Raw genomic sequence first — 23,854 nt, forward strand, 5'->3', positions numbered from 1 at the left:
GGGTCCCATCCTGCCTGTTCAATTGCAGTGATTCACGCTTGGCAAGTGAGAGGTGAGTTACTCAGGGATCCCCAAACCACCCCAGCCGAGTGGCACTCCAGCCATTGTAGAGTCCCTTTGTGCAATGCCATAGGGGTGGGTGCAGGGTGCCGTAGAAATAATAATGGGTGGTGCCAGCCCCAGGAGTTTGCACTGCCAGGGCCCCAGGGGGTGATGCCAGTTTGGCTGTTGATGCCAAGAAGGGAGCAGGATTAGGGTCTGAATTCCAGCACCAGTGCTCTGTGCGGCCCTCCGAGTCCCATGGGAGGGGAAGCGGGAGAAGCAGGTGCTAACAGAAAGGAGGTACAAAGTGTCCCAACACAAGCACAGCTGGCTGGTCTGTGACCCTAGCAAGCCCACAGCCATGGGAACCCCTTGGTGTCAGAACCCATCAGGTAAAGGACAAGCTCCGCGTTCATGGGAAAAGCCAAGTTTCAAGGCCTTGGCTTTCTGGGAAGCCTGGACAGGGTGAACCCCCAGCTAGGGCTGAGCCATTGTCAGTGATGGCTCCCAAACATCCCAGGGTGCTCGTGGGAGGGAGCTAGTGCTGAGACCATGTGCTGGGGACAGGGGGAGTTTAGGGTTTTCCCCACACCCAGCCCGGCCCCCCCTGCCTCTCATGCCGCCCAACTTCCCCTGTCTGCCCTGCCCTGCCCTGCCCCCAGCCAGGCCTGCCCCCTCCCCCGGGGGGCCCGGGAGGGAGCTGCCCGGAGCGCGTAGGGCGCACGGACCGGGCACCCCTGGCCCAGCGGCGGCAGCCCAGGCTCCCCCGCCCCCCGTCCCTCCCCCGCGCCGCAGCTCCCTGCCGGGCCGGGCTGCCGGGGCTCAGTGCAGCGTCGCCAGCTCCTCATGCTGCCAGCGGCAGGGAGCAGCCTCTCCGCAGCCGGCTGCGTGCGCCCCGGGACGGCACCATGAGCAGCCTCCCCGCCGACAAGGAGAGCGGCGCGGCCGAGCCCGGCCTGCCCGAGGAGGAGGTACCATCCGGGCGCGGGGCGCGGGGGTAGTGGGACCCGCGGGGCGCAGCACGGGGAGGTTGGGGGGCGGAGGGGGAGCGGGGCAGGAGGGTGAGGGGGGGCCGGGGGGAACCGGGCAGGAGGGTGAGGGGGGGCCGGGGAGCGGTGCCCGGAGGGGAGCGGGGCAGAGGGGCCGGGGGGAGCGGTGCCCGGAGGGGAAGAGGGAGCCGGGCGGCCCGCGGGGAGCGGGACAGAGGGGAAGTGGGGAGCCGGGCAGGAGGGTGAGGGGGGGCCGGGGGAGCCGGGCAGGAGGGTGAGAGGGGGCCGGGGAGCGGTGCCCGGAGGGGACTAGGGAGCCGGGCGGCCCGGAGGGGAGCGGGACAGAGGGGACAGGAGAGCGGTGCCCGGAGGGGAAGAGGGAGCCGGGCGGCCCGGAGGGGAGCGGTGCCCGGAGGGGAGCGGGACAGAGGGGACAGGAGAGCGGTGCCCGGAGGGGAAGGGGGAGCCGGGCGGCCCGGAGGGGAGCGGTGCCCGGAGGGGAGCGGGACAGAGGGGACAGGGGAGCGGTGCCCGGAGGGGAAGAGGGAGCCGGGCGGCCCGGATCGGAGCGGGGCAGAGGGGACAGGGGAGCGGTGCCCGGAGGGGAAGGGGGAGCCGGACGGCCCGGATCGGAGCGGGACAGAGGGGACAGGGGAGCGGTGCCCGGAGGGGAAGGGGGAGCCGGGCGGCCCGGAGGGGAGCGGGGCAGAGGGGAAGGGGGGAGCGCGGGGCAGTGGAGCGGGGAAGAGGGGCCGCAGCGGGACGGGGTGGGAAGTTCCCGAAGGGAGCGGCCGGGTCCCAGGACCCTGGAGCCCGATCCCGGTCTGTCCATGGCCGCCCCGCCCGGGACTGCAGCGGGCTGGGGGGTCGCTCAGGTGTTCGCCCCGCGCCGCTGCTGGGACAGAGCCCGGCCCCAGAGACTCCTCCGGACGCCGGGCCGGGCCGCCCGCACTCGCGGGGCCATGGAGCCCCCCGTCCCGTCGGCCCACGGAGCGCTGCGCTGGGCTTGTTCGCTGCCGGGCCCTGGTAAGGCCCCCACCGCCCCCGGCACTGCAGGGGGCTGGGTGCCCGGCTGAGCCCCCCGCCCCGCTACGGGCTCCGGGCACTGCTGGGGGCTGGGTGCCCGGCTGAGCCCCCGCCCCCGCCCCCGGCTCCGGGCACTGCTGGGGTCTGAGTGCCCGGCTGAGCCCCCCCGCCCCGCCACCGGCCCGAGCACGGCTGGGGGCTGGGTGCTGGGCTGAGCCCCCCCGCCCCGCCACCGACCTGAGCACTACTGGGGGCTGGGTGCCTGGCTGAGCCCCCCCGCCCCGCCACCGGCCCGAGCACGGCTGGGGGCTGGGTGCTGGGCTGAGCCCCCCCGCCCCGCCACTGGCCCGGGCACTGCTGGGGGCTGGGTGCCTGGCGGAGCCCCCCGGGCCCCGCCACCGGCTCCGGGCACTGCTGGGGGCTGGGTGCCCGGCTGAGCCCCCCGCCCCATCACCAGCCTGGGCACTGCTGGGGGCTGGGGGCCTGGCCGGCGCTCCCCAGACCCTGCATGGCTGGGTGATACCAGGGCAGCAGGGAGAGCAGCGGAGGCGGGAGGAGAGTTAATATGCACACTCCATAAAGTACCATATGGCAGGGGTGAGCCGGGGCAGAGTCACTGTGCTGTTGAACGTTGCCAGGGCAGTGCGGTTGCACCCGTCTGCATGCAAGTCTCAAGTGCTGAGACACAAGGCCAGGGTGGTTGCTTGCACTCCCCACAGGACAGGACAGGACAGGACAGGACAGGAGAGGCATCTCACAAAGAACACCTGGCTCCTAGTGGTTGGACACTTTTCATGACTTTTAGTAACTCTCAGCTTCGTTTGTTTTAGTCTGTCTGCTAAGAGAGAGACAGGTCAGACTCATGGGCCCCACCTCATTTTTAAGCCCAGCAAACCATCTCATCTGCTCCATTGTTACGCTTTCCTCCTGCTCTCTAAAAACTGTCCTTTTTGGAAAACTTACTGTCAAAAGATAACGGTTCCCCTGGGGATCATACTGTTCTGCTGGTGTGAAAGCCACTTCTCCAAGGCAGGCTCTTGTGGCATCTACCAACCTTTCTGTCCAGTTATGAAAGACATTTCATCTTTGCCGCTTGCCTACCACAGACCACAGAGGGAGTTGTGAGCAGGGAATCGGTAGCTCCCAGTGAATACAACAAGCGTCTGTGACTTCTTAACTTGGGGATGGCGTAGTGCAGTGACCCACACAGTAGGGTGGGATTCCTGATGGCCAGTCAAATCTCACCTGTCTCACCACCATTCGGTAAATATTCTGTCTACGTACAGTTCGTCTACAGATACAGTGAAAGGAGTGGAATGGTGTGTTTATAGGTGTTTCAGATAATGAAGTAACTCTCCTGTCCAGCAAAGTGCTAAGTTTTCCTGAACAAGTGCCCATTAATGTGTCCACCCACATGGTGTGTGATATTTTATAGCACATAGGAGTTAGGGTGACCAGATGTCCTGATTTTATAGGGACAGTCCTGATATTTGGGGCTTTATCTTATACAGGTGCCTATTACCCCGCCTCTGTCCTGATTTTTCACACTTGCTGTCTGGTCACCTTCATAGGAGTATAAATATTTGGAGTGGTTTAAGTCTCAGGACCTGTCCTTCAGGTAGCAGCTGTGCGCTGAGTGGTACTTCCCCCAGCTCTGCAGGAGGGGGATCATAGAGAAGGTTTGCCAGTCTGGAGGGCTGCGGCTTTCTGCAAAGTACTGAAGTAGTTACTTTGTCATTGTGCTTGGGACGGGGCCTCCCATCCCTGGTTGGGCTCACCCACTTAAAGGAAAATACCCAGGTTTCTTTTGGGACTGGCTCACTGAGTTAATGGCACAGATGTCTGTAAGCATGCATGTGCACACCCCTCCCCCCATCCATGCTGTTTGTGTGTCTCTGGTTCAGATACAATCTTAGCAAAATACTTACATATTAAAGTATCAGAGGGGTAGCCGTGTTAGTCTGCATCTGTAAAAAGTGACAGAGAATCCTGTGGCACCTTATAAACTAACAGACGTATTGGAGCATGAGCTTTTGTGGGTGAATACCCACTTTGTCAGACGCACGACGAAGTGGCTATTCACCCAGGAAAGCTCATGCTCCAATACGGCTGTTAGTCTATAAGGTGCCACAGGAGTCTTTGCTGCTTTTCACATGTTAAACTTAATCATATAATGTGAAAGCAGCAAAGAATCCTGTGGCACCTTATAGACTAACAGACGTTTTGGAGCATGAGCTTTCGTGGGTGAATACCCACTTCTTCAGATGCATCCAAAACGTCTGTTAGTCTATAAGGTGCCACAGGATTCTTTGCTGCTTTTACAGATCCAGACTAACACGGCTACCCCTCTGATACTTGATATCATATAATGTGGAGATTCTCAAACTGCTCCTAGACTGATGGAAGGTGAAATTCAGACCGTTTGTATGTCACTGGAAAGAGAATATTTTCTAGATGTCCAATGAGCTTTCGGGTTTTACCTGCGACTGGAAGTCAGGATAATCTAGGTCAGGGGGTCTCAAACTTCATGGCACCGCACCCCTCTTCCGACAACAAAAATTACTACACAACCCCAGGAGTGGAGACCGAAGCCTGATCCCGCTCCAGCCTGGCTGCCCCGGGCAGGTGGGAGAGGGGGCAAAGCTCAAGCCCAAGGACTCAGCACCAGGTGTAGGGGCCTGTAACTTGAGCCCTGCCACCCAGGGCTGAAACTTGAGAGTTTTGGACTTTGGCCCCGGGCCCCAGCAAGTCTAACGTCAGCCCTGGTGACCCCATTAAAATGGGGTCGTGTCCCACTTTGGGGTTCCGAGCCACAGTTTGAGAACCACTGATCTAGGTATTCTGAGTGTAATAACAGCCAAATATGAGCTCCTCCAAGCCTGTTGGCAGAGGGAGGACGTATCATATCTAGTTGGACAAATTCGTAGATTCCAAGGCCAGAAGGGGCCACTATGATGATCTGATCTGACCTTCTGCATAGCACAGGCTGGAGAGCTGCCCAGAGCAGATCTTTGAGAAAAGCATTCCATCCTGATCTGAAAATTGTCCATGATGGAGAATCCACCATGGTAAATTGTTCCAAAGGTTAAAACCCTCACCCGTAAAATGTATGCTTAGTTTTCAGTCTGAATTTGTCTAGGTTTAGCTTCCAGCCATTGGCTCGTGTTGTTCCTTTCTCTGCTAGACAGAAGAGCCCATTATCAAATATATCTCGGATTCTACCCCAGATCTGAAAGAAGGTATCAGGTTGATGCAACACGAGATTGGCGGCATTCTTAAACTATTTGTTTTTCAGTTGGCACCTGACTATCATAATTTATATTCAAATACAGTATATGCATCAAACTTGCCAACCCTTGGGAGGGTAATTTCAGACCTAAGCCTTTTCTGTGTTCAGCTGGATGTCACCACAGAATACAAACACCTGTTAAATGGACAAATTGCATTATTTCTGACACGGATTGTAAAAGTGGCTTGAAAATGTATCCGGTACTAAACTACTTGCCCGCAGGGCTTCCCGGGGGGAGGGAGGGGCAAATGGGGCAATTTGCCCCGGGCCCCCTCGAGAATATAATGTTCTATAGTTATACAACTTTTTTCTTATGGAAGGGGCCCTGAAATTGCTTTGCCCCAGGCTCCCTGAATCCTCTGGGCAGCCCTGCTTGCCCGCCTTTTGCACGGATAATAATGATAACAAATAATTATTGATTTTTGTCCATAAAACCAGTACTCTTCCCAGGTGAGCGGGAATGTGGACCGTTGTAGGGCTGTGACAAAGTACTTTTCTTTGGATTGCATCACTCCATTGTATATCTTCCTAGCACGGAAGGCAGGTTGTAGCTATACCGGGCTTTCATTGTATTTAAATAGGATATAGAGTGCTTTTTACTCACTGAGAGCTTAGCCCTGCTTCCAGTAAAGTCGTCAAGCCGAACACTGAATAGGAGGCGGAGCAGGCCCAAAACTTTGGCCTCATGTCCAGCAGAAGACGGAGGGGGAAATCATTGTGTTTGGAACGGTGTCGCTGTGCAATGGAGAGTGCAGATCATGTTGTGTAAAGAGTCCTTGACCATTTGGCTGCACTGTTCCTTAGTGCACGTTACCAAGAGTGGAATGCTCCCGATGAATCGCTATAACTGATACTAACATGGCTTGGGGCAGGGGGAGTTACTGGTGGTGGACTCTCTTCTGATATGAAGGCTTGAGGTTTTGCTGCAGACAGTGAGGACAGCTAGTTGGGCCTTGCCAGCTAGTTAGCACCATAGGCTTCCTTCCTTTGGTCACAAAGAAATTCAGTTGCAGTTCCAGGATCACCAACTCTAAGCCTCCAGGGTTCAAGCCCCCCAGACTCATTGGATTGTAAGACATAACAAATGTTGGGGTCTTTTCCTTTGCTGTCTGGTCTCTGAGCCTTCAGATTGCAGCCAGGTCACATTTTCAAGCTGCTCTCTCTAACCATGAGATCTGGAAACTTACTTTTACAATGAAAGGGAATCACCTGACTCCAGGAGCTGGGGCTTTAAAGAAAACACTAAATATCATGAGATGCAATAAAATGGTGAAAGCTAGCATCAGTTTCCCTCACAGAGTAGATTTCAGTGAGCATCCTCCCAGATCTTTCTCCATCTGGGGCGTGGATGTGAATGGAGCAGCGCTGGTGAGAGGATCACTCATTCCATCGGTGGGGTGGGCACATCAGATCTTGGCACAGTGAAGGGGGAGACATGGCAAATTTCCATAAAAATCAAAGTTTTGTTTTACAGCATGAGTCACCCTGTTGTCTCCCTCCACCCATCACCCCACTCTGTGACACTCCCTCTATTCTGTGACTCTTCCTTCCCTGCCTCCAGTCTGTGACATCCCCTCTAATATTAGCACGATTTTCTGCAGGGCACAGCCTCCCTTTCATGGCATCTTTTCCCGGCATTTCCAATGGGCTGCTCGGGGAACCAGGGGGATCATAAGCCATGTGACTTGATTACCCAGCACCCTCCTAAAAGCCAGGCTCTCCCTTGGGAGATGTGGCTGTGAGAGGCACTGCCTGGTGCTGGCTGGAAGGGGCATGCGGGGTCAGCCCCATCAGTTTAGCCATCAATCGCGAGTCAGAAACATGGTTTTGCCCATGGCCTTTGCCTGTCTCTTGACTTGTCTACACAGTGTTTTAACAAGCCCAGGCTAGCTAACATGGTTCCATCCTTCTAGTGTGAATGTGATTATACCAGCATAAAGGTACTCACAGCTAGCCCTGTATGGGAAAAGGAATGGTGGTATCAGTGATACAGACACCTTCATATCAGTATAACTGCACCCACGCTAGGGGTGGTACCAGTAGAATGACCTGTACAAACTCACCCCCTCCCCAGCGTAGCTCTCCTAGGACAGACATGGAGTCGATGTATGCATGGGAGAGCCAGCCAGGACTGGCTGCATGGAGGAGGGCGCCTTTCAGCTCACCCAACCCATGCCTTGCCACTGTTTGTTTTTAAACACACAATTTGTGGCAGAGTCTGCCTGCTGACACATATGTGTGGCCTTTGTAGGGAAGAGACAGAGGTGGATCCTTCTGACACGGCAGGGAACTTCCTTCCAGTTCGGGCCCATCTGGGGGCAGCCAGAAGGACGGTGGTTCTGCTGGGTGTGTGGAGGATGGTGGTGAGCACGCTGGGTTTCCCTCGTTTATTCTAGGCTCCAGGCTTGGAAATTGGCTGTCTATACCTTTGAGGGCCAGGCACTGAGAGGCCTTTGCACCGTATTGCAGCCTTGCTGGTATCACCCCGCAACGTACACATCTCCCCTTTTGGAGCCACCTGTATCTGTGCACTGGCTTCCAGCACAGGCCTTGTTCTGCCCGGCATGGGGCTGGTTAGGTCAAACCCTTCCCTCAGCTGTTTTCATACCATGCAAACCAGGCCGAGAATTAATGGGTGTCATCACAGCTAGACTAAGGGCTAGAAGCAAACCCCTTTATCTCGCCAGACCCCCAAGGGCAGGGCTCTGAGCACCACACAGACAGGAACCCAGACCCTTTTCTTTGGCTTTGTATCCTGTGGAACTAGCCTGTTAACATGCCCACGGAGCTTCGTGCTCGGGCTAGGGGGACTGGATTGCTGCGTATGGCAAACTGCTCCTGGCTGTGTTAGTCACTGTTACCATCCCGCGGGGTGCCATCCAGGCAGCGTGTCCCAGACAGCGCCTAACTCCCCATCTATGGAACCCGGCCTATCAGCCCTGTCCCTGCAGCCGGATCTCTCCGCTCTCCTTATGCTCAGCTGCGTGGCCTTTGGTGGGAGCGAGGGCCAGGGTGGGCCTGAGTGATCAGCTGCAGGGCTGGCACACGAACTCCTGTACCATCCTCCAGCAACGGGGCTCTCGGGCCAACGGGGCCAGCAGGGGCTGAGCAAGCCTCTCCCGGAGGTGCTGTAACACGGGGATGCATGGGGAGCACTGCAAGAGGCCTTGCCTAACAAGTCTGTGCTAATAGCAAGGGACCATGTTCGCTGGTGGGAGGTGCTGGCTCTGTTTCCTACGCCTGAGTAGTGCTTCGTGACACTGGCTCTTCGGCAGGCCCGTGTGTCTGAGGCTGAGATTGCACATTGGTGGAGATCGCGAGGTGGCTGGGAGGGAATGTGCCACTGAGACGATCTTCTGGCTTTTGTAAATGAGAATGTCGAACTGTAGACTGAGAATGGCGTGGATCTTAGCAGATGCCTTATTTGGTAGTGGGGTGGCTTTGGAAACCCCAGCACCTGCCTCCCCCCAGCCAGATCTTCAGACCCAAATCCCTGATCCTTCGTGGGTAGGAGGTGGGAAGACTCCTGCTGGAATCTGGTCTCTGGTTTCTATGTTCAGGGTGCAGAGCAGGCGGAGGAGAGCTCCTCTGGATGCAGGGACCGAAGGACAGACATTCTCGCTCTCCAGGCTCTGCAGCCCCCTAACTGGCTTTGCACTAACGGTGGGCGCAGTACTGGGCGGCACACGGCTCTTGATTAACAGGGCTGTGGCTGAGAGGTGAGAGGGGCTCAGACGGAGCACCTTCCCAGGGTGCACCCCTAGAGTTGGCTCTGCTGAGTTCCCATAAGTAAAGAGCGGGACCGGCCGCTCGGGGTGTGGGGGGAATTCCCAGCGGGAGGCAGCCCTGCTGAGATGGAAGGTGCCGTTTCTAGGGCCTGCTGCGTGCACTGATTTCCCCAGGTGCCTTCCCACGCGCTCTGCTGCCAGGAGCGAGTGCCCCTCTGCAGGGGAGCTGCTGGGCTGGCAGGTGGCTTAGGGCTGCCAACTTTCTACTCCCACAAAACCAAACATCCCTGTCCCGCCCCTCATTTGAGGCCCTGCCTATGCCCTGCCCCTGCTCAGTCCATCTCCCCCTCCTCCGCGCGCCCATTGCTCGCTCTCCCCACCCTCACTCACTTGCTCATTTTCACCGGGCTGGCTCAGGGGGTTGAGGGGCAGGAGAGGGTGCGGGTTTGGGAGTGGGGCCAGAAATGAGGAGTTATGGGTGCAGGAGGGGCTCCGGGCTGAGGCAGGGGGTTGGGATGCGGGAGGGGATGAGGGCTCCAGCTAGGAGTGTTGGCTTTGAGGTGGGGCCAGGGATGAGGGGTTTGGGGTGCAAGAGATGGCTCTGGGCTGCGGGGTTCAGAGTATGGGAGAGGGCTTTGGGCAGTGGCAGGGGATTGGGGTGTTGGAGAAGGTACAGGCTGGGGGTGCAGGTCCTGGCATGGGCCAGAAATGAGGGGTTCGGAGTGTGGGAGGGCGCTCTGCACTGGGGTGGGGGCTCTGGGGATGAGGGCTGTAGGAGCGGGGAGGCCAGTGATCGCTGTTCAGGAATCCTGAGCCGGGAGGCAGCTGAAAATATTCCAGGATTTTCTGGCAATAATTCTGAGTGTCAATCTAATTACGTATGTCCACGGAGCCCACCCATGTGCCAGCTGAGCCCCTCCCCAGCTCTACCCTTGCACCCTGGGAGGTAGGACAGGGCTGGGCCTGCCATTGTACACATGGGAACTGAGGCTGAGTGACTTGGCCAAGGTCGTGCAGGGAATCTGTGGGAGAGCTGGAACTGAACTCAGGTCTATGAGTCCCCGGCTAGTGCCCCAACCACTGGGCTATCCTTCCCCTCTTAGAAACTATTGGGCTTTTAGGCTGTTTCACAAATAGCCAGTTTCCTTTACTGCTTAAGTGCCCTAGAGAATACTCAGAGGCATGAACTAACTCGGTGGTAATGCTGCCTCAGTTCTCTGCCCTTGTCCTTGCCCTGGGTTCCCACTTCACATCCATAGTGATATCCTGCCTGAGTGCTTAGCCTCTTGCTTTCTTGTGCTCATTTCCGTGTTCCAGCTCTCATCCTTTTCCCTCACTTTACCCGCCACTTTTCTCCCCTGCTGCTGTTTGCCAGGGTCTCTGGGATTTCATGACAGTTCTTCTGTTTGTGTTATTCTGCAGTGCCAATGGCCTTCACACTGAGCTGTTGCAGGCAGGGCCAAATGAAGGCCCAGACAATATAGACCCAAGCCTAGGGCTCCACCCCCTGGAGTCACAGGATTGCATGAGAATCTCAGCTTGCATTGTAAAAGCAATGTGTGTCTAGCTCTCAGCGGAGAAGAAAAGCTTTAAAATAAGCTTGAGTCTGCATAGAGCCTGAGCCCATTGCTCTGAGGCGGGGAAGCTGCCAGGAGTGTAACTGATATAGTGACGCTACCTGAGTCTGCAGAGAGCCTGAGCCCATCGCTCTGGGGAGCGGGGAAGCTGCGCCATGCGTTCGCAGGGGTGTTAATTCCAAGTCCCTCTGCTCTGGGGGACCTGCCAGCCAAGCAGAGGGCTCTGCGCTGTAGGGGGAGATGCCCCTCCCAAGCAGAGACACTCTGTTGGCGTAAGTGCTGGGAGCACACCAGCTGTCACCCCTGCCTCTCAGAAGGGGAGGGGAAGCCCATACTGTCCCTCCTGGCGGGGAGGAAGGGCCCTGTGCTGCTGGGCCTGCCTCTCTGGGAGGAGGGGACGCCCTGTTATGCTCCCCCCAGCTGGGCCTCTACTATCATGGTGAGCCTGTGGGCCTGGCGCACCTGTGTGCCATGAGTGGATGGCATCAGCAGAGCACTCAGCCCAGCCCAGGACGAAATCTCTGTTGTCCTTTGCTTGCCTTTTGCAGGACTCGGATGGCTGCTGTTCATGTGGTCATATCCTTTTCCCAGGCAGTGCCGCTAGAACAGTCAGCAAATGTCCCCCTCAGATGGCTGAATGACGGCCAGAGAGCCGGCGTGCAGGTGCCCTTGGGAGCAGGGCTGCATCCTGTATCGGGTCACACAGCTGTGCTTGGTGGGAACAGGGGGAGCAATGTGGCAAAGCCCCAAGCCCTGCTGCCTACGGAAGCACTGCTCCCACTCTCCTGCACTGCCTCACGCTGGGGCAGAAACCTTCCTCCTCCCTTTTTGCGCCCCTCCAGGCCACGTGGCTTTGAACTTGGTTCTAAACACAGGTGAGCATCAGGCCCTGCGTGGCAGGGGTGAGTCCCGAGGCCGGCAACCAGGCATGCGGCAACACTCAGCTGCAAATCCCAGTTGGGGCCCAGCGAGGACGGTCTTGTTTATGTCAGTGAATTTGTGGGTTTGCAACATGCTTAAACAGACCCTGGTAATCTAAACCAAAAGGAGAGCAACTCCGTTAATGGAGAGAGTATTTATGTCAGGACTAATCCCCGGGGCTGGAATGTCCCCTGCTGGCAGAGAGTGCTGGGCGTACCACGTGGCTCTGCTGCCGTCGTCCTGCGCTGGGGACGTTACGCGTGTTTCGCGGTTGTGGTGAAATTCCACTTTCCTAAAGGACAGGCGCATTTTACAGGTCAATTTCAGGAAAGCGGTTCTGTGTTGACGGGAAAGAAGCCTGCCAGCACTTTGGATACAGCAGCTTTTGAGGTTTTAAATGATGTTCTTCTGTCTCTTCCTGTTGGCTCTTGCTCCGTTGCCCCAGCTCCTCTCCCGCCACTGCACACATTCACCCCTTGAAAGCCCTTTCCTTGAGGAATACTGTTCTGCTAGCGCTGGGGCTTGTCACGGCAGCCAGCACTAACCAGCCTGATGCTTAGAGGCACTTCAGAATCATCCGGTGCTCATTGAGACCAGATGTCAGTTTCACTTGCGTTGCCGGCTACTAGCAAAGACAGAGAATCCCATAGGCAGGTGAACTGTTGGGGCAGGACATAGGTCCCAGATCTCACTATCAGGAACTGCTTCTTGATTTTCACTTACATTTTCCTTTTCTTATATTCATCCCAGCCTCTTGTGACCGATAGAAATCCACTGAGTGCAACGCACCTCCTTCCTTATCGGACATACAGGCCAGATTTTCCCTCCCTTATGCCGCATTGATTTCCAAGGGACCACTCCTGCAGTAGAGAGCTACTCAGTGTGAGGAAGGGTGACCAGTCAGGGCTAATAAATTAACCTGAGGCTGAGCAGCTTCATATCATCAATCACTCAGAAATGGCCTTTCTGTAGGGAGCTAGATGATGCGGAGGGAGAGATTATGCAGTGATGATGCAGCCCTTAGAATTGCAGAAACTTTTAATGATGTGATCTCTATTGTCATCCTTTGACAATATTACCAAATAATTTCTCCAAGGAAGCTTCAGCTTAATTCACCCTCAGCAGGACCTGTAGAGTAACTGGAAGCAAAATAATCCTGTTGCAAAATTGGTTTGATGTTGACAAATATGAATGTCAGGCCTTATGACTGTGGGGCAATTCTGGTAAAATATTCCACTGCCGTCATTTTATTCTGTAACCAGGAGTCCAGTCTTCTGACTTGTCAGGGATTATTTTTGGGCAGTGGGCAGCCAACCTGTTAAACCACGAGTAGAAAATTAAAGTTCGCTCTGCTGAAGTGTGGCGATTCGAAGGCTTGGTTTAAGTATTAGTTTGGCGTACTTAATTAAGTGCCTTGCGAGTGACTCATACTCGCTGCCTTGCCAGTCACCTTTCACCCTTTCAAGTTAAAGTTTGCTTGGGAGCGTGTTGTACCCGTCAGGCAGCCTTGGCTGTATTTTATCTGTAAATCCCGGGTGTTTGGAGTCCTCTTGAGATGGCCGGGTTGCAGAATGTGACCCCAGCCGGGCTGGGCAAATAAGTTATTGCATCCCAATGTCTCTGGAGCTGTCTGCAGGTGACAGATTGTTCCCAGTGTCAGGAAATGCAGGGGAGGAGACGCTTTCCAAGTGATGGGGTCAGTCAGGTGTCAACTGCTATGGAAACCGCTGATCACAAGGGCCTTCTGGCTGCATTTGCCATGGTCTGTTGTCATCACCATCTAGCTACATAGCACGTGCTGTGGGAACCCTGATAAGGGTTTGCATAGGGGGGTGTGATTTCCCCACTGCCTGTGTCTCTTGTGTCCCACAGACGCCTGTGCACAGGGCTGGCAAATGCTTCCGTTCTGATGTGGTAGCATTTGCACTCACAAGGGTGTAAGTGACCAAACCAGGTGCAGAACAGGAGAGAACCAGCCTCCGCATGTGAAAGAAATAGGGAGGAATCTCATGTCTGAGGTCTATGCGTGTAAACTGCTCTCTGGGGTCACCTGGGAGCAGCCAGCCTTCCCCACCAGGCTGAGATCAATACAGAGGAATGAGGCAAAGCTGGGGACAGGGATAGAAACAAAGACACTAACACTTTGAATCTCAGTCATGTCAGGCCCTGCAGGGTCAAATACATGCAAAGGTACAGTGCGGTGTAATCGCAGAAATTCTGTTCCATGGGAAAGTCCAACATTTTGAAATTGGTGTTTGTTCCAGATTGGAATGAAAACAAAACATTGTGATGTTTCCCGTGGAATGAAAATTCTGGGGGAAAAAAATTATTTTAGGTCATCAGAAACATGAAAAAAATCAAAACGTTTTGTTGCAGTTTTGAGTGTTTTTCTTATTTTATATTGCATTATAATTAATTAAAGTAAAACAAACGTCAAAATGAGAAGTCATTTCTAAACAGAACATTGAAGATTCCCCCATTTTGCAGCGAGGGAATCTGTCCTGGGATCCATCCCTTGGTACAGACTGAATTCCCCAGCTGAGCTTTCACTGTTAAATCACTATCCCCCACGACTGTGACTCTGACCCGAGTGGAACCTTGGGAGAGTTGTTGCATGAGGACTCGCCTGTACTGAAGTTGCTGCAGTTTAGATGAAATTCATTGAAAAACCTGGAGTTGTATTTCTGCCAAACCCTGTGCGGTCAGTTATAGGGGTTTGAACTTATGTCAGTAAATGTCCAGCCCCCAGGTCTGATTCAGCCTGCCAGTGCCTCTGCTCCCATCCTTCACTCCCGGCTGTCTCTCTTTCAGTTGCTCCAGAGCCCACGTCAGGGCCAGAGAAGAGATGCCCAGGAAATCACTGAGAACAGCAGTGAAGAGTGTATGAAGCTCCTAGAGGAGTATAATGTGAGGGAGAAACAGGAGAGTAAATCCTGCCCCTCGACCTCACTGAGAGCTGGCTGAAGGGGTTAATGGACTGGTGGCAGCAAGGGGTGACTTTCACAAGGTGCTTAGCTGAGGTGTCCCTCTCAAGTGGCTCCCAAAGTGCAGTTCTGTGAAGTGGCCCTGTGGAATTTCAGCCTGTAGACTCAGTGAGCCTAGATCAAAGGTGCTCAGTTTAAAAGGCAAAATGTTCGTGTTCTACCTCCCAGTGAGGCCGTATCTGTGCTCAGAGAGCCAGGCTGGGTTCTCTCTGGCTCTCACATCACCCCCAGCAGTCATGATCCTTTGGGCACATTGCACCCACCCTCAGTTATTTCCCTCCACATTCGTAGGTGCAATCAGGGCAGAGTCTAGCCCAGCAGTGACGTAGTCAGCAATCCTGCGGCTGTGTGAGAACAGAATCCATCTGTCTCTCTCCTCCAGGGCAGGTTGGCAGAGGGCCTGTGGGTTTTTCACCTTCCTTTGCAGCGTGGGGCACAAGTCACTTGCTGGAGGATTCTCTGCACCTTTAAACGACAATTTGAGGACTTCAATAGCTCAGACATAGGTCAGGGGTTTGACGCAGGGGTGGGTGGGTGAGTTTCTGTGGCCTGCGTTGTGCAGGAGGTCAGACTAGATGATCATAATGGTCTCTTCTGACCTTAAAGTCTATGATTCTGTGATTCTCTGAGCTGGGTGGACTCTGCAGGGGTTATATGTAAGCAGGGGAATGGTCCCGCTATTGTGGGGAACTTTCCTGGCTTCTGCACTACCCCAGTGAAGTGGGCTAGCGAAAAGATCTGAGTCCTCGCTCCCACTTCCTTTACCCAGAGGCCTCCCTGCCCTTGAGGATTCCCTTTCCACCCTCCTGTCTGGCAGAGTCCTTGTAACCCCAACAAGGCTGGGCCCAGGATTCCTGGGGGGCTCAACCCCCAACCCTGCTGTGATCACCCAGGGCAGGAGCTAAGGTGTCCCCACTCCGGGGTACTCTCTTTGCACTGCGCACCTCCCTGACCCACTGATCACATCATACAATTTAAAGCAAATACAAGTTATTTAATTAACAATTAATTTTAAAAAAGAATAAGGAAAAATGGGAAAGCTTAAAGGAAAACACATCACCCTGCTCTGTGGCAGGGACCATCACAAATAGTGTCTCTGGACATCAGGGCACTTCACAGTCTGTTCCTTGTAGGTCCCAGGCCTCCTTCTCAGGCCCTGGCTGTGCTGCAGGGACGCTGCGGGTTGGACACTTGCTTTGGCAGTGGCCACATGCCCTCAGGCTCCAAATGGCAGGACCCTTCTCCCCAGTGTCACCCCCGCCCTGTCAGGGTTACGATCCCCCTCCAAGTCCGGCCTGCAGAGCCTCTTGGCTGAGGCGTGTCCCTGTACTGGACCCACTGCCCAGCGTCCCCCTCGCTCTCCCCAGCTGCTCACCGCACCCAGCTCTGGACTGCTCCAGCCCCAGCTCCACACTGCCTCAGCACGGCTGCTGCTGCTGCTCTGTCTCCAGCTCCCTGGGCTGCTTCTCTGGCCTCTCTGGCTCCAGTTGCTACAGCTCTGCTCCCAGGGCAGGTCTGCTCTGCAGGCTGCTTCTGTCTCTCTCTCTCAGCTCTCACCTGCTTCCTGGGCTGCTTGTCTGGCCTCTCTGGCTCCGGTTGCTGCAGCTCCCCTCGCAGGGCAGGTCTCTCTCTCTGGGCTGTGCTCTGGCTTTGGGGCTGCAGTTCTGCTCCCAGCAGCTTATCTTGGACCCCTACTCTCTCCTTAGCTCAGCCCCACTCTGTCTGACCCAGGCAATTTCAGCTCATACGGAGGATGGGACCCACCCTGGCCTTCCGTCTCCTTGATTAGCCTGCCTGCCCCGTCAGTCAGGCTGACCTGGAGCATTGGCCTCTCTCCATTGTTCCTGGGGACCGTCAGTCTCAGGGCCCTGATTTGCCATCGATCCTTCTCCTTTTAGTGCTGGGAGCTAGCAACCAAACACCCCCACTGAATGTTAGTAAGGGGGCAACAGTCCCCTTACATGTAGGAGTAAAACAGCAATAAAACCTTGGCTTTGGTGACCAAGGTCAGTAGCCCCCTTTCCGAGCACACCTGAGTGAGACAGTGGCATTTTTCATAGCTTTGCAGGTCCAAAGGGTAGAAGAGACTATCAGATGGGCAGGAGAGTGGAGACGGCTGCCAGGGGTGATCCAGTCTGTTACGGCCCTTGAAGTTAAATGGACAGTGAGGCATAGGTGCTGGCACTAGGGGTGCTGGGGGGGTGCTACCAGTTTGGTTCAATGACTCTTAGCACCCCCACTATAGAAATTGTTCCAGCCCCACAGCAGTGAGGCATCTGGGAGGAGAGGTCAGAGAGACAGCTGAGGGCAGGGAATGGGTAGAGGGAGATGGGCCAGGTCTGGAAAGGCATCAGTGTTCAGAGGGTATTGGAAGGCCAAGAACACACAGAGAAAGGGTGCGAAGGGGGAGGCCAGAGACATGTGGGACTTGCCCAGAGCAGTCAGAGCCAGCAGAAGAACTGGTGGGATGGGGATTGTGGGCAGGGCCAGGAGGACCTAGCTAAATTCAGGAACTGGGTGACATATTGTAGATGAAATTCTGTGCAGAAAAATACAAGGTCTGTCCCGGATATGGGAAGGAAACATTTTCCACTGACAACTGCTGAACGAGCAGCAAGAGAGAGAGGCCTCATGGAGAAGGGACCACGTGCACAGCAGCTTTCTGAAGAGCTAGTAAGTTGGGCTAGGCTAAGAAGGAGGCAGAGAATATGAATGCAAATATTTTGTTGCTGCTGTTTGAACAGCTAGACCGTGCCAGGTGTAATGTAGTCTGCAGTCGGGCCCAGGATCGCTTTAGCTTAGCCAGAGAGGCAGTATGATGACCTGTAGGCACAGCAGACTGGGGTAGCCAGGGGAGGAGTGAGATGTGGGGAGAAGTCTGGAGGATCTGGGTCAGGGCCCCAGTCCTGCACTACAGTCTACTAGCAAGAGGGTGGCACTAGCCGATTGCATGGCACAACTGGGGCCTAACGGGTGACTGCCAGCTGACTCAGTGAGAGCGCGTTTGAAAGCAATATTCTATTGGAGTGACCATAGTTTGCAAACTCAGCTTAAAACGTTTTGCCCTCCACCATTTGGGCTGGCCAAGCTCTGGTTAAAATGCGGTAGCCTGGCCTGGTTTAAAGCAGGGCTGGAGACTCCTCGTGGGTTGGACGAGGACAGGGCAGCGCAGGAATTGAGATTGCACTTCTCTTCCAGGCCTCATTTCATCCCACTGTCCCAAGTTTTCCCCCAGGCACTATACAATTTCACCTAAGGCCAGAGAAGAGGCTCTGCCTGATTTTTGAATTGAATCAGTAAAATCAATTGAGTTTTAGGAAGCTTAAGAATTTTCCATATTTCAAAATCTCAAATTTCCTTTTTGTGTCCCTATGTGTCACCTCTGAGCCACTGCACCAACTCCTGCCACTAGTTTGTAGCTAGAGGTTGCTGCAGAGACAGCAGTGGGTGTGTGTGAGGGCCTCACAGCAAGGCTGGGGATTCACAAATGGAAACACCACCATTGGCCATACTTTGCTGGGGTGAATAATCCAAAGTCTTCACTCGCCTCCTCTCTCTGCCAGGTACAATTCCTGATCGTTCATTTCTGTCCAGACACACTCAGAGGTTGTTTCATTTTCAGTCGTATAAGGGGTGAAGAATTTTTATTCAAGTTGGCAATTGGGCCGCCACCAGTATTAACTGCACCTTGACACAAGCCCCACTGCATGCAGGCGACATGCAGATGTTCACTGAGCATGTAGCCAAAACACACATGGCTGTGTGTTGCTTTTCCAGGGGCTCCAAATAGTACATTTTACATATGGCAGGTGTAACAGCGTCACACTCATTTGGCTGATGTCTGGGATCCAAAGCCTGCAGCTGCCATGACGTGTTTAGTCAGCTACACGGCATCATCATAACCAACCACACAAGCCCAGAGGCATCATCAGGCCATTGGGTTTCTGTACTTTTCCTCCACCCTGTGATAAGCTTAAGACCCCAATGCCCTGTGCCTTCTCATACATTTGCAATAGGAGCTGGTATTTGCGGTCATCGCTCCAACCCTGCTAAAGCGCTGCTCTTGCAGAGGGGTCCATGCAGGCGGCTCTAGCTCGACCACAAGTTATGGTCTGGGTGCAGGAATCACTGGGGAAGGTTCTGCAGGAGATCAGCCTAGATGGGCGTAAAGGTCCCTTCTTGGAATCAATGAATCTGTGAAAAGCCAGCTTGAAGCAGAGCTAGTGTGGCCTGGTTTTTGATCCTGACAATTTTCTGCTCTTCCACTGTCACAGTAACAATGCAGCATCTGCTGTCGGTTCGAAATGCGGCGACACGACGATTCACCCCTCTGGTTTCCTTGTATTGGGCCCTCTAGCAACCCCTTCTTCAGGCTCCTGAAAAGTAGCATGAACGGCAGAATTGCCCCCCGGTTTATGCCGTTGCAAACCTGTGCTGTGTCAGCTCTGGTTTCTGTGGTCCTGCTTTGTTTCTGGGGCTCAGCTGCAATCTGGGGAGGGAGCTGTGATTGCTCACTCTCTTCTCTGGCCTGCAAGTCATTCCCAGGGTAAATTAACACCACTCTTGAGGACGGGGCTGTCAGACTTGAGTCACTGATTTTATCAGGCTTTCTAAAAAGTTTTATCTTTGGAGCTTTTTTCACTCCTTTCCTATGGACTGTGAGGCCCTGGAATGTTCTCTGCAGATAAGGCAAAACCATCCTAATTTCCATGTAAAATCTTTGTCTTTTTCAACGTTTAATGAAAACATCTGCACGGCTTGTCAAGAATTATTGTGGAGAAACTACATTTGTGTATCATCTCCACCTCATTTTTATAGGTGCCAGCTCCCCACTCTGAACATAGCAGCTTTACAGAGTATTGTTTATGTAGGACCTACGCTACTTGCTGTTTTAATCTGTGCAGGAGGGTGCTGTGTAACATAACAATAGAACAAAGCACACATTTCCTGTGGTCTGTCTGTAGATCTTACATACAGTTTGTGGGCTAGATGATCTGAGTGTTTCCCTTTTAGATTAGAAATAATGTTCTCCCTGACTTCTCCACTAATGTAACATAATGATACACTCCAGGGATTTGTTGTATTGTTGATACACGCCCAGGCATCTACTGCCTTGGCCAGGTCCCTTTTTATTACTGAAATCAAAACAAATATATAAACGCCAGGTCTAATTTTCACATTTCACTAACATCGCCAGTTAGGTCTGATTTCAACTGATTTCAATTGAAGATGCTTCAAACACAGACCCCATCTGCCACGCCGGACTCCCTCGCTGCTGTACAACACGGGGATAGGTCGCCGCCACTCCAGTCTGGTCACATTTCCCAGCGACCCCGCACAGGTTAAACCCCTACTCCAGGGGAATGAATGCAGAAGCAGGCCCATAAAGTTGCAGCCATTTCTGAGAAAATGTTTGTACCCCGTCGGGATGTGGTTACTAATTGTGACATTTCTTTAAGACTTTGTGGAAAGGTCGTTCATTTTAGTGGCATTAACAGGTGATTTGCTGCACATGGGCACGTACCTTACAGTTACCTCCTGCTGGATCTAGGGAACCTGGGCACATTCCAGGATTGTTTCTCAGGCTTGCCCCCAGAGTTTGAATGGCCCAGACGCATGCAGTGGCGTGAGTGAGATACAGTTCACTGACAGCTGTCGTCTCACTTCCAGCGCTGCTTCTCTGGGGCTCGTAGAGTGACCAGATATCAAGTGTGAAAAATCGGGACGGGGGTGGGGGGTAATAGGAGCCCATATTAAAAAAAAAAGCCCCAAATATCGGGGCTGTCCCTGTAAAATCAGGACCTCTGGTCACTCTAGGGGCTCTTCCTCTTGTAGCTTCTTGATGGAGAGGATGAGGTGGGGGTGGCCTTGTCTGCAGGTTCTGTTAAACTCTCCTAATCTTCTGCACTGTGGAAGCCTGAGCAAAGCCGGACAAGCCTCAAATCTAACCTTTATGTCTGTGTGTCCAGGCTGTGGGGGCGTCTGCAGAAGGGAAATGTGGAGCTTTGATTAAATTAGATCATAGAAATACCTGTCCCCTCCTGCCCCAAATGCTGATGATCTGATGGGCTCAGGAAAGAGGTACTTTTTGGTATAGACACCAGAAAAGAGATCCTTTAAAGATGACTCTTAACCGGCACTCCCCCATCTCCCCCTCCCCTCCTTGACTAACACTGCAATATAATTTTATAGTTTAAAACTTGGCTGACCTGAATTTGAACTCTCAAAGAAAACAAGGCATTATTAAAGTGATGCCATGGCTTTCTGAGGTCTAATTTTAGAGGACTTCTCATAACTTTTCTCTCTAACAAACTGTAGGTCAAAATTATAAAATCTATGTTGGGCTGCAGAGGATCTGAATTTCAGGATTTCTTTGGGTCTCTGGGATTCTTTCTTACCAGCCCCCGGATCTGATCCAGTCTGCCAGTGCCTCTGCTCCCATCCTTCACTCCCGGCTGTCTCTCTTTCAGTTGCTCCAGAGCCCACGTCAGTGCCAGAGAAGGGGTGCCCAGGAAATCACTGAGAACAGCAGTGAAGAGTGTATGAAGCTCCTAGAGGAGTATAATGTGAGGGAGAAACAGGAGAGTAAATCCTGCCCCTCGACCTCACTGAGAGCTGGCTGAAGGGGTTAATGGACTGGTGGTAGCAAGGGGTGACTTTCACAAGGTGCTTAGCTGAGGTGTCCCTCTCAAGTGGCTCCCAAAGTGCAGTTCTGTGAAGTGGCCCTGTGGAATTTCAGCCTGTAGACTCAGTGAGCCTAGATCAAAGGTGCTCAGTTTACAAGGCAAAATGTTCGTGTTCTGCCTCCCAGTGAGGCCGTATCTGTGCTCAGAGAGCCAGGCTGGGTTCTCTCTGGCTCTCACATCACCCCCAGCAGTCATGATCCTTTGGGCGCATTGCACCCACCCTCAGTTATTTCCCTCCACATTCGTAGGTGCAATCAGGGCAGAGTCTAGCCCAGCAGTGACGTAGTCAGCAATCCTGCGGCTGTGTGAGAACAGAATCCGTCTGTCTTTCTCCTCTAGGGCAGGTTGGCAGAGGCCCTGTGGGTTTTTCACCTTCCTTTGCAGCGTGGGGCACGAGTCACTTGCTGGAGGATTCTCTGCACCCTTAAACCAAGATTTGAGGACTTCAATAGCTCAGACATAGGTCAGAGGTTTGTTCCAGGAGTGGGTGGGTGCAGGACCGGTGCCAGGGTTTCTCGCGCCCTAGGCGCACGGCCATTTTGCCGCCTCCCGCGCTGATCCCACGGCTCTGGTGGACCTGCCGCAGTCATGTCTGCGGGAGGTCCACCGGAGCCGCGGGAGCAGCTGACCGTCCGCAGGCATGACTGCGGCAGCTCCACCGGAGCCGCGGACCAACGGACCCTCCACAGGCACCACTGCAGCAGGTCAACCGGAGCCGCCTGCCGCCCCCCTGGCAAAATGCCACTCCCTCAATAATCCTGGCGCCCTAGGCAATTGCCTAGGCTGCCTAAATGGTAGCGCCGGCCCTGGGTGGGTGAGATTCTGTGGTCTGCGTTGTGCAGGAGGTCGGACTAGACGATCATAATGGTCCCTTCTGACCTTAAAGTCTATGAGTCTGTGATTCTTAGCGTGATAGAGTCTTAATATTGGATTGTTTTTCGGTGAAAACCCATTCTGTTTTCTCCAGAGGAGAGAACCAAGCATCAGATTTTAACCAGTGAGCGTTAGAGAACAGTTGGATTTTCTGGGGGAATTTTAGTTATTTTCCTATGCCACTCCCTCAGCTATGGACCTGATTCTGCTTCGGGTACTCCATGAATAACAGAGTGAGGTTCTACGCCACATGAGTAGGGCTGGTCGAGTCTGGCCCTAGAGCGCTAGCCGTCCATTGTGTTTTTGAGTAGCCGGAGCTGAAGGATGTAAGACTGGAGAGGAGAAAGTGTGAGCAGAATGTCATTTTGGGGTGTCAGGTCCCAGCTCTGTTTTTTCATATTGTTTTCAGTGTTGCTCATTTGTACGTCTCACGATATGTGATGATTTTCCTGAAGTCCTGGCTCCCGGAGTCCTGGGATTATGTGAAAAATCTCAGCTTCCATTTAAAAAAAAGTAAGTTTCTAGCCCTTGTGGATGCAGAGAGAAGCTTGAAAATCTGACCCGAGCCTGACCTAAACATTCAGGCACCAGAGAGAAAAGAAAAAGAAACCAAATGTATTATTTTCTTAAAAACATATTCGATATTTCAGCCAATCCTCTAATTTTTTGAGGGCAGACTCAGGATTTTAGAGTGTCTGGGGTTGGCAATCCCAGCTTTGCAGCAAGGGGCTCACTGGTAAATGTGATTTTAAAAGAAAACTCTGGCATGATAGACATTTTAGTCACTTTACATCATTGCAAAGGAGTCGAAATCACTAAAACAAAGCACCCAGGACGAGTGAATAAATGCTGGTTTGTATTAGTAATTGATTAAAAAAATAATTGATTATCAAACAGGACGCAGCTGACCTGTCTCCTGGGTAGATGAGGAATGAAAGAATTCAGGGCCAATTAAGAAGTGGGGGAGTGTCACAGTTCTTGTACATGAAATGCTGCTTCTTAAATATTTTGGGAGAAAAAAATTGGTTTTTCTTTTGTAAATTCACCTTTTAACAACTGTCCAACTCCGATTTCTAATAGCGGCCAAAGGGAGCTGAATGTTCTCAACCCCCATCCGCTTCCCGACACTGCGACTCCTAGGATGGGCCATGACTGGGGCTCCAGTAATTCTCCCAGGCAGTCCAGCCTTGGCCAGGTCACTGGAATGCACATGCCATTTCAAATGCCTGCTGGATTGTTTTATTCCATTCAGCTGGCAGGTCCAGTTGCTGCCCAGGTGCTGTGACCCTTCACCCAGGATGTAGTGTGAGGAGTGGACCTGGAGAAAGAGGACTGGGGTTCAAGAGGACCCTGGTTAAGGGATGGCACTGGATCCTGGCATGCAAAGTCCAGTCTGCTGGCTTGCTTGCTGTGCAGCCCTAGCATGTATCCCTGGCCTCTCAGCACACTCGGTAAAGATCTCTCTCCTCAGTGGGCAGGGCATGGAGCCAGATAGTATGCTCAGACACAGAAGCAGCCCTTCCCCATGTCCCTTTGTGCACATTATGGAACATCTGGAGAGGGCTGCTGCTCGCTAGTCCTGTGTGAGCAGCCTCCATGGGCAGTGTCTTTGGAGGGGGTCTGGGCGCACTGAATCCAAATCTCCTCCGCGACAGATACCAGTCTGCTATGGCTGAGATAGCTTTGCCCTGAACCCAGACTGTCTGCTTTTCAGTCCCCGAGCCTGCATGCATAGTGCT

The 23,854-nt window shown here is 53.7% G+C and overlaps 1 protein-coding gene across 3 annotated transcripts in view; it reads left to right on the forward strand.

Moving 5' to 3' along the window:
- The first annotated feature begins 882 nt into the window (after nucleotides 1–882).
- Nucleotides 883–23,854, forward strand: part of RBPMS (RNA binding protein, mRNA processing factor) — a 133,943-nt gene continuing 110,971 nt past the window's right edge. For all 3 annotated transcript variants that reach the window (XM_030565273.1, XM_030565274.1, XM_030565272.1), the window contains exon 1: nucleotides 883–1,013. In XM_030565273.1, the coding sequence (XP_030421133.1) occupies nucleotides 951–1,013 (63 nt within the window). In that variant the 5' untranslated portion in view covers nucleotides 883–950. The remainder of the gene's footprint in view (nucleotides 1,014–23,854) is intronic.

This window comes from Gopherus evgoodei, chromosome 5, assembly GCF_007399415.2.
Source record: "Gopherus evgoodei ecotype Sinaloan lineage chromosome 5, rGopEvg1_v1.p, whole genome shotgun sequence".
In the NCBI taxonomy this organism is placed as follows: Eukaryota; Metazoa; Chordata; order Testudines; family Testudinidae; genus Gopherus; species Gopherus evgoodei.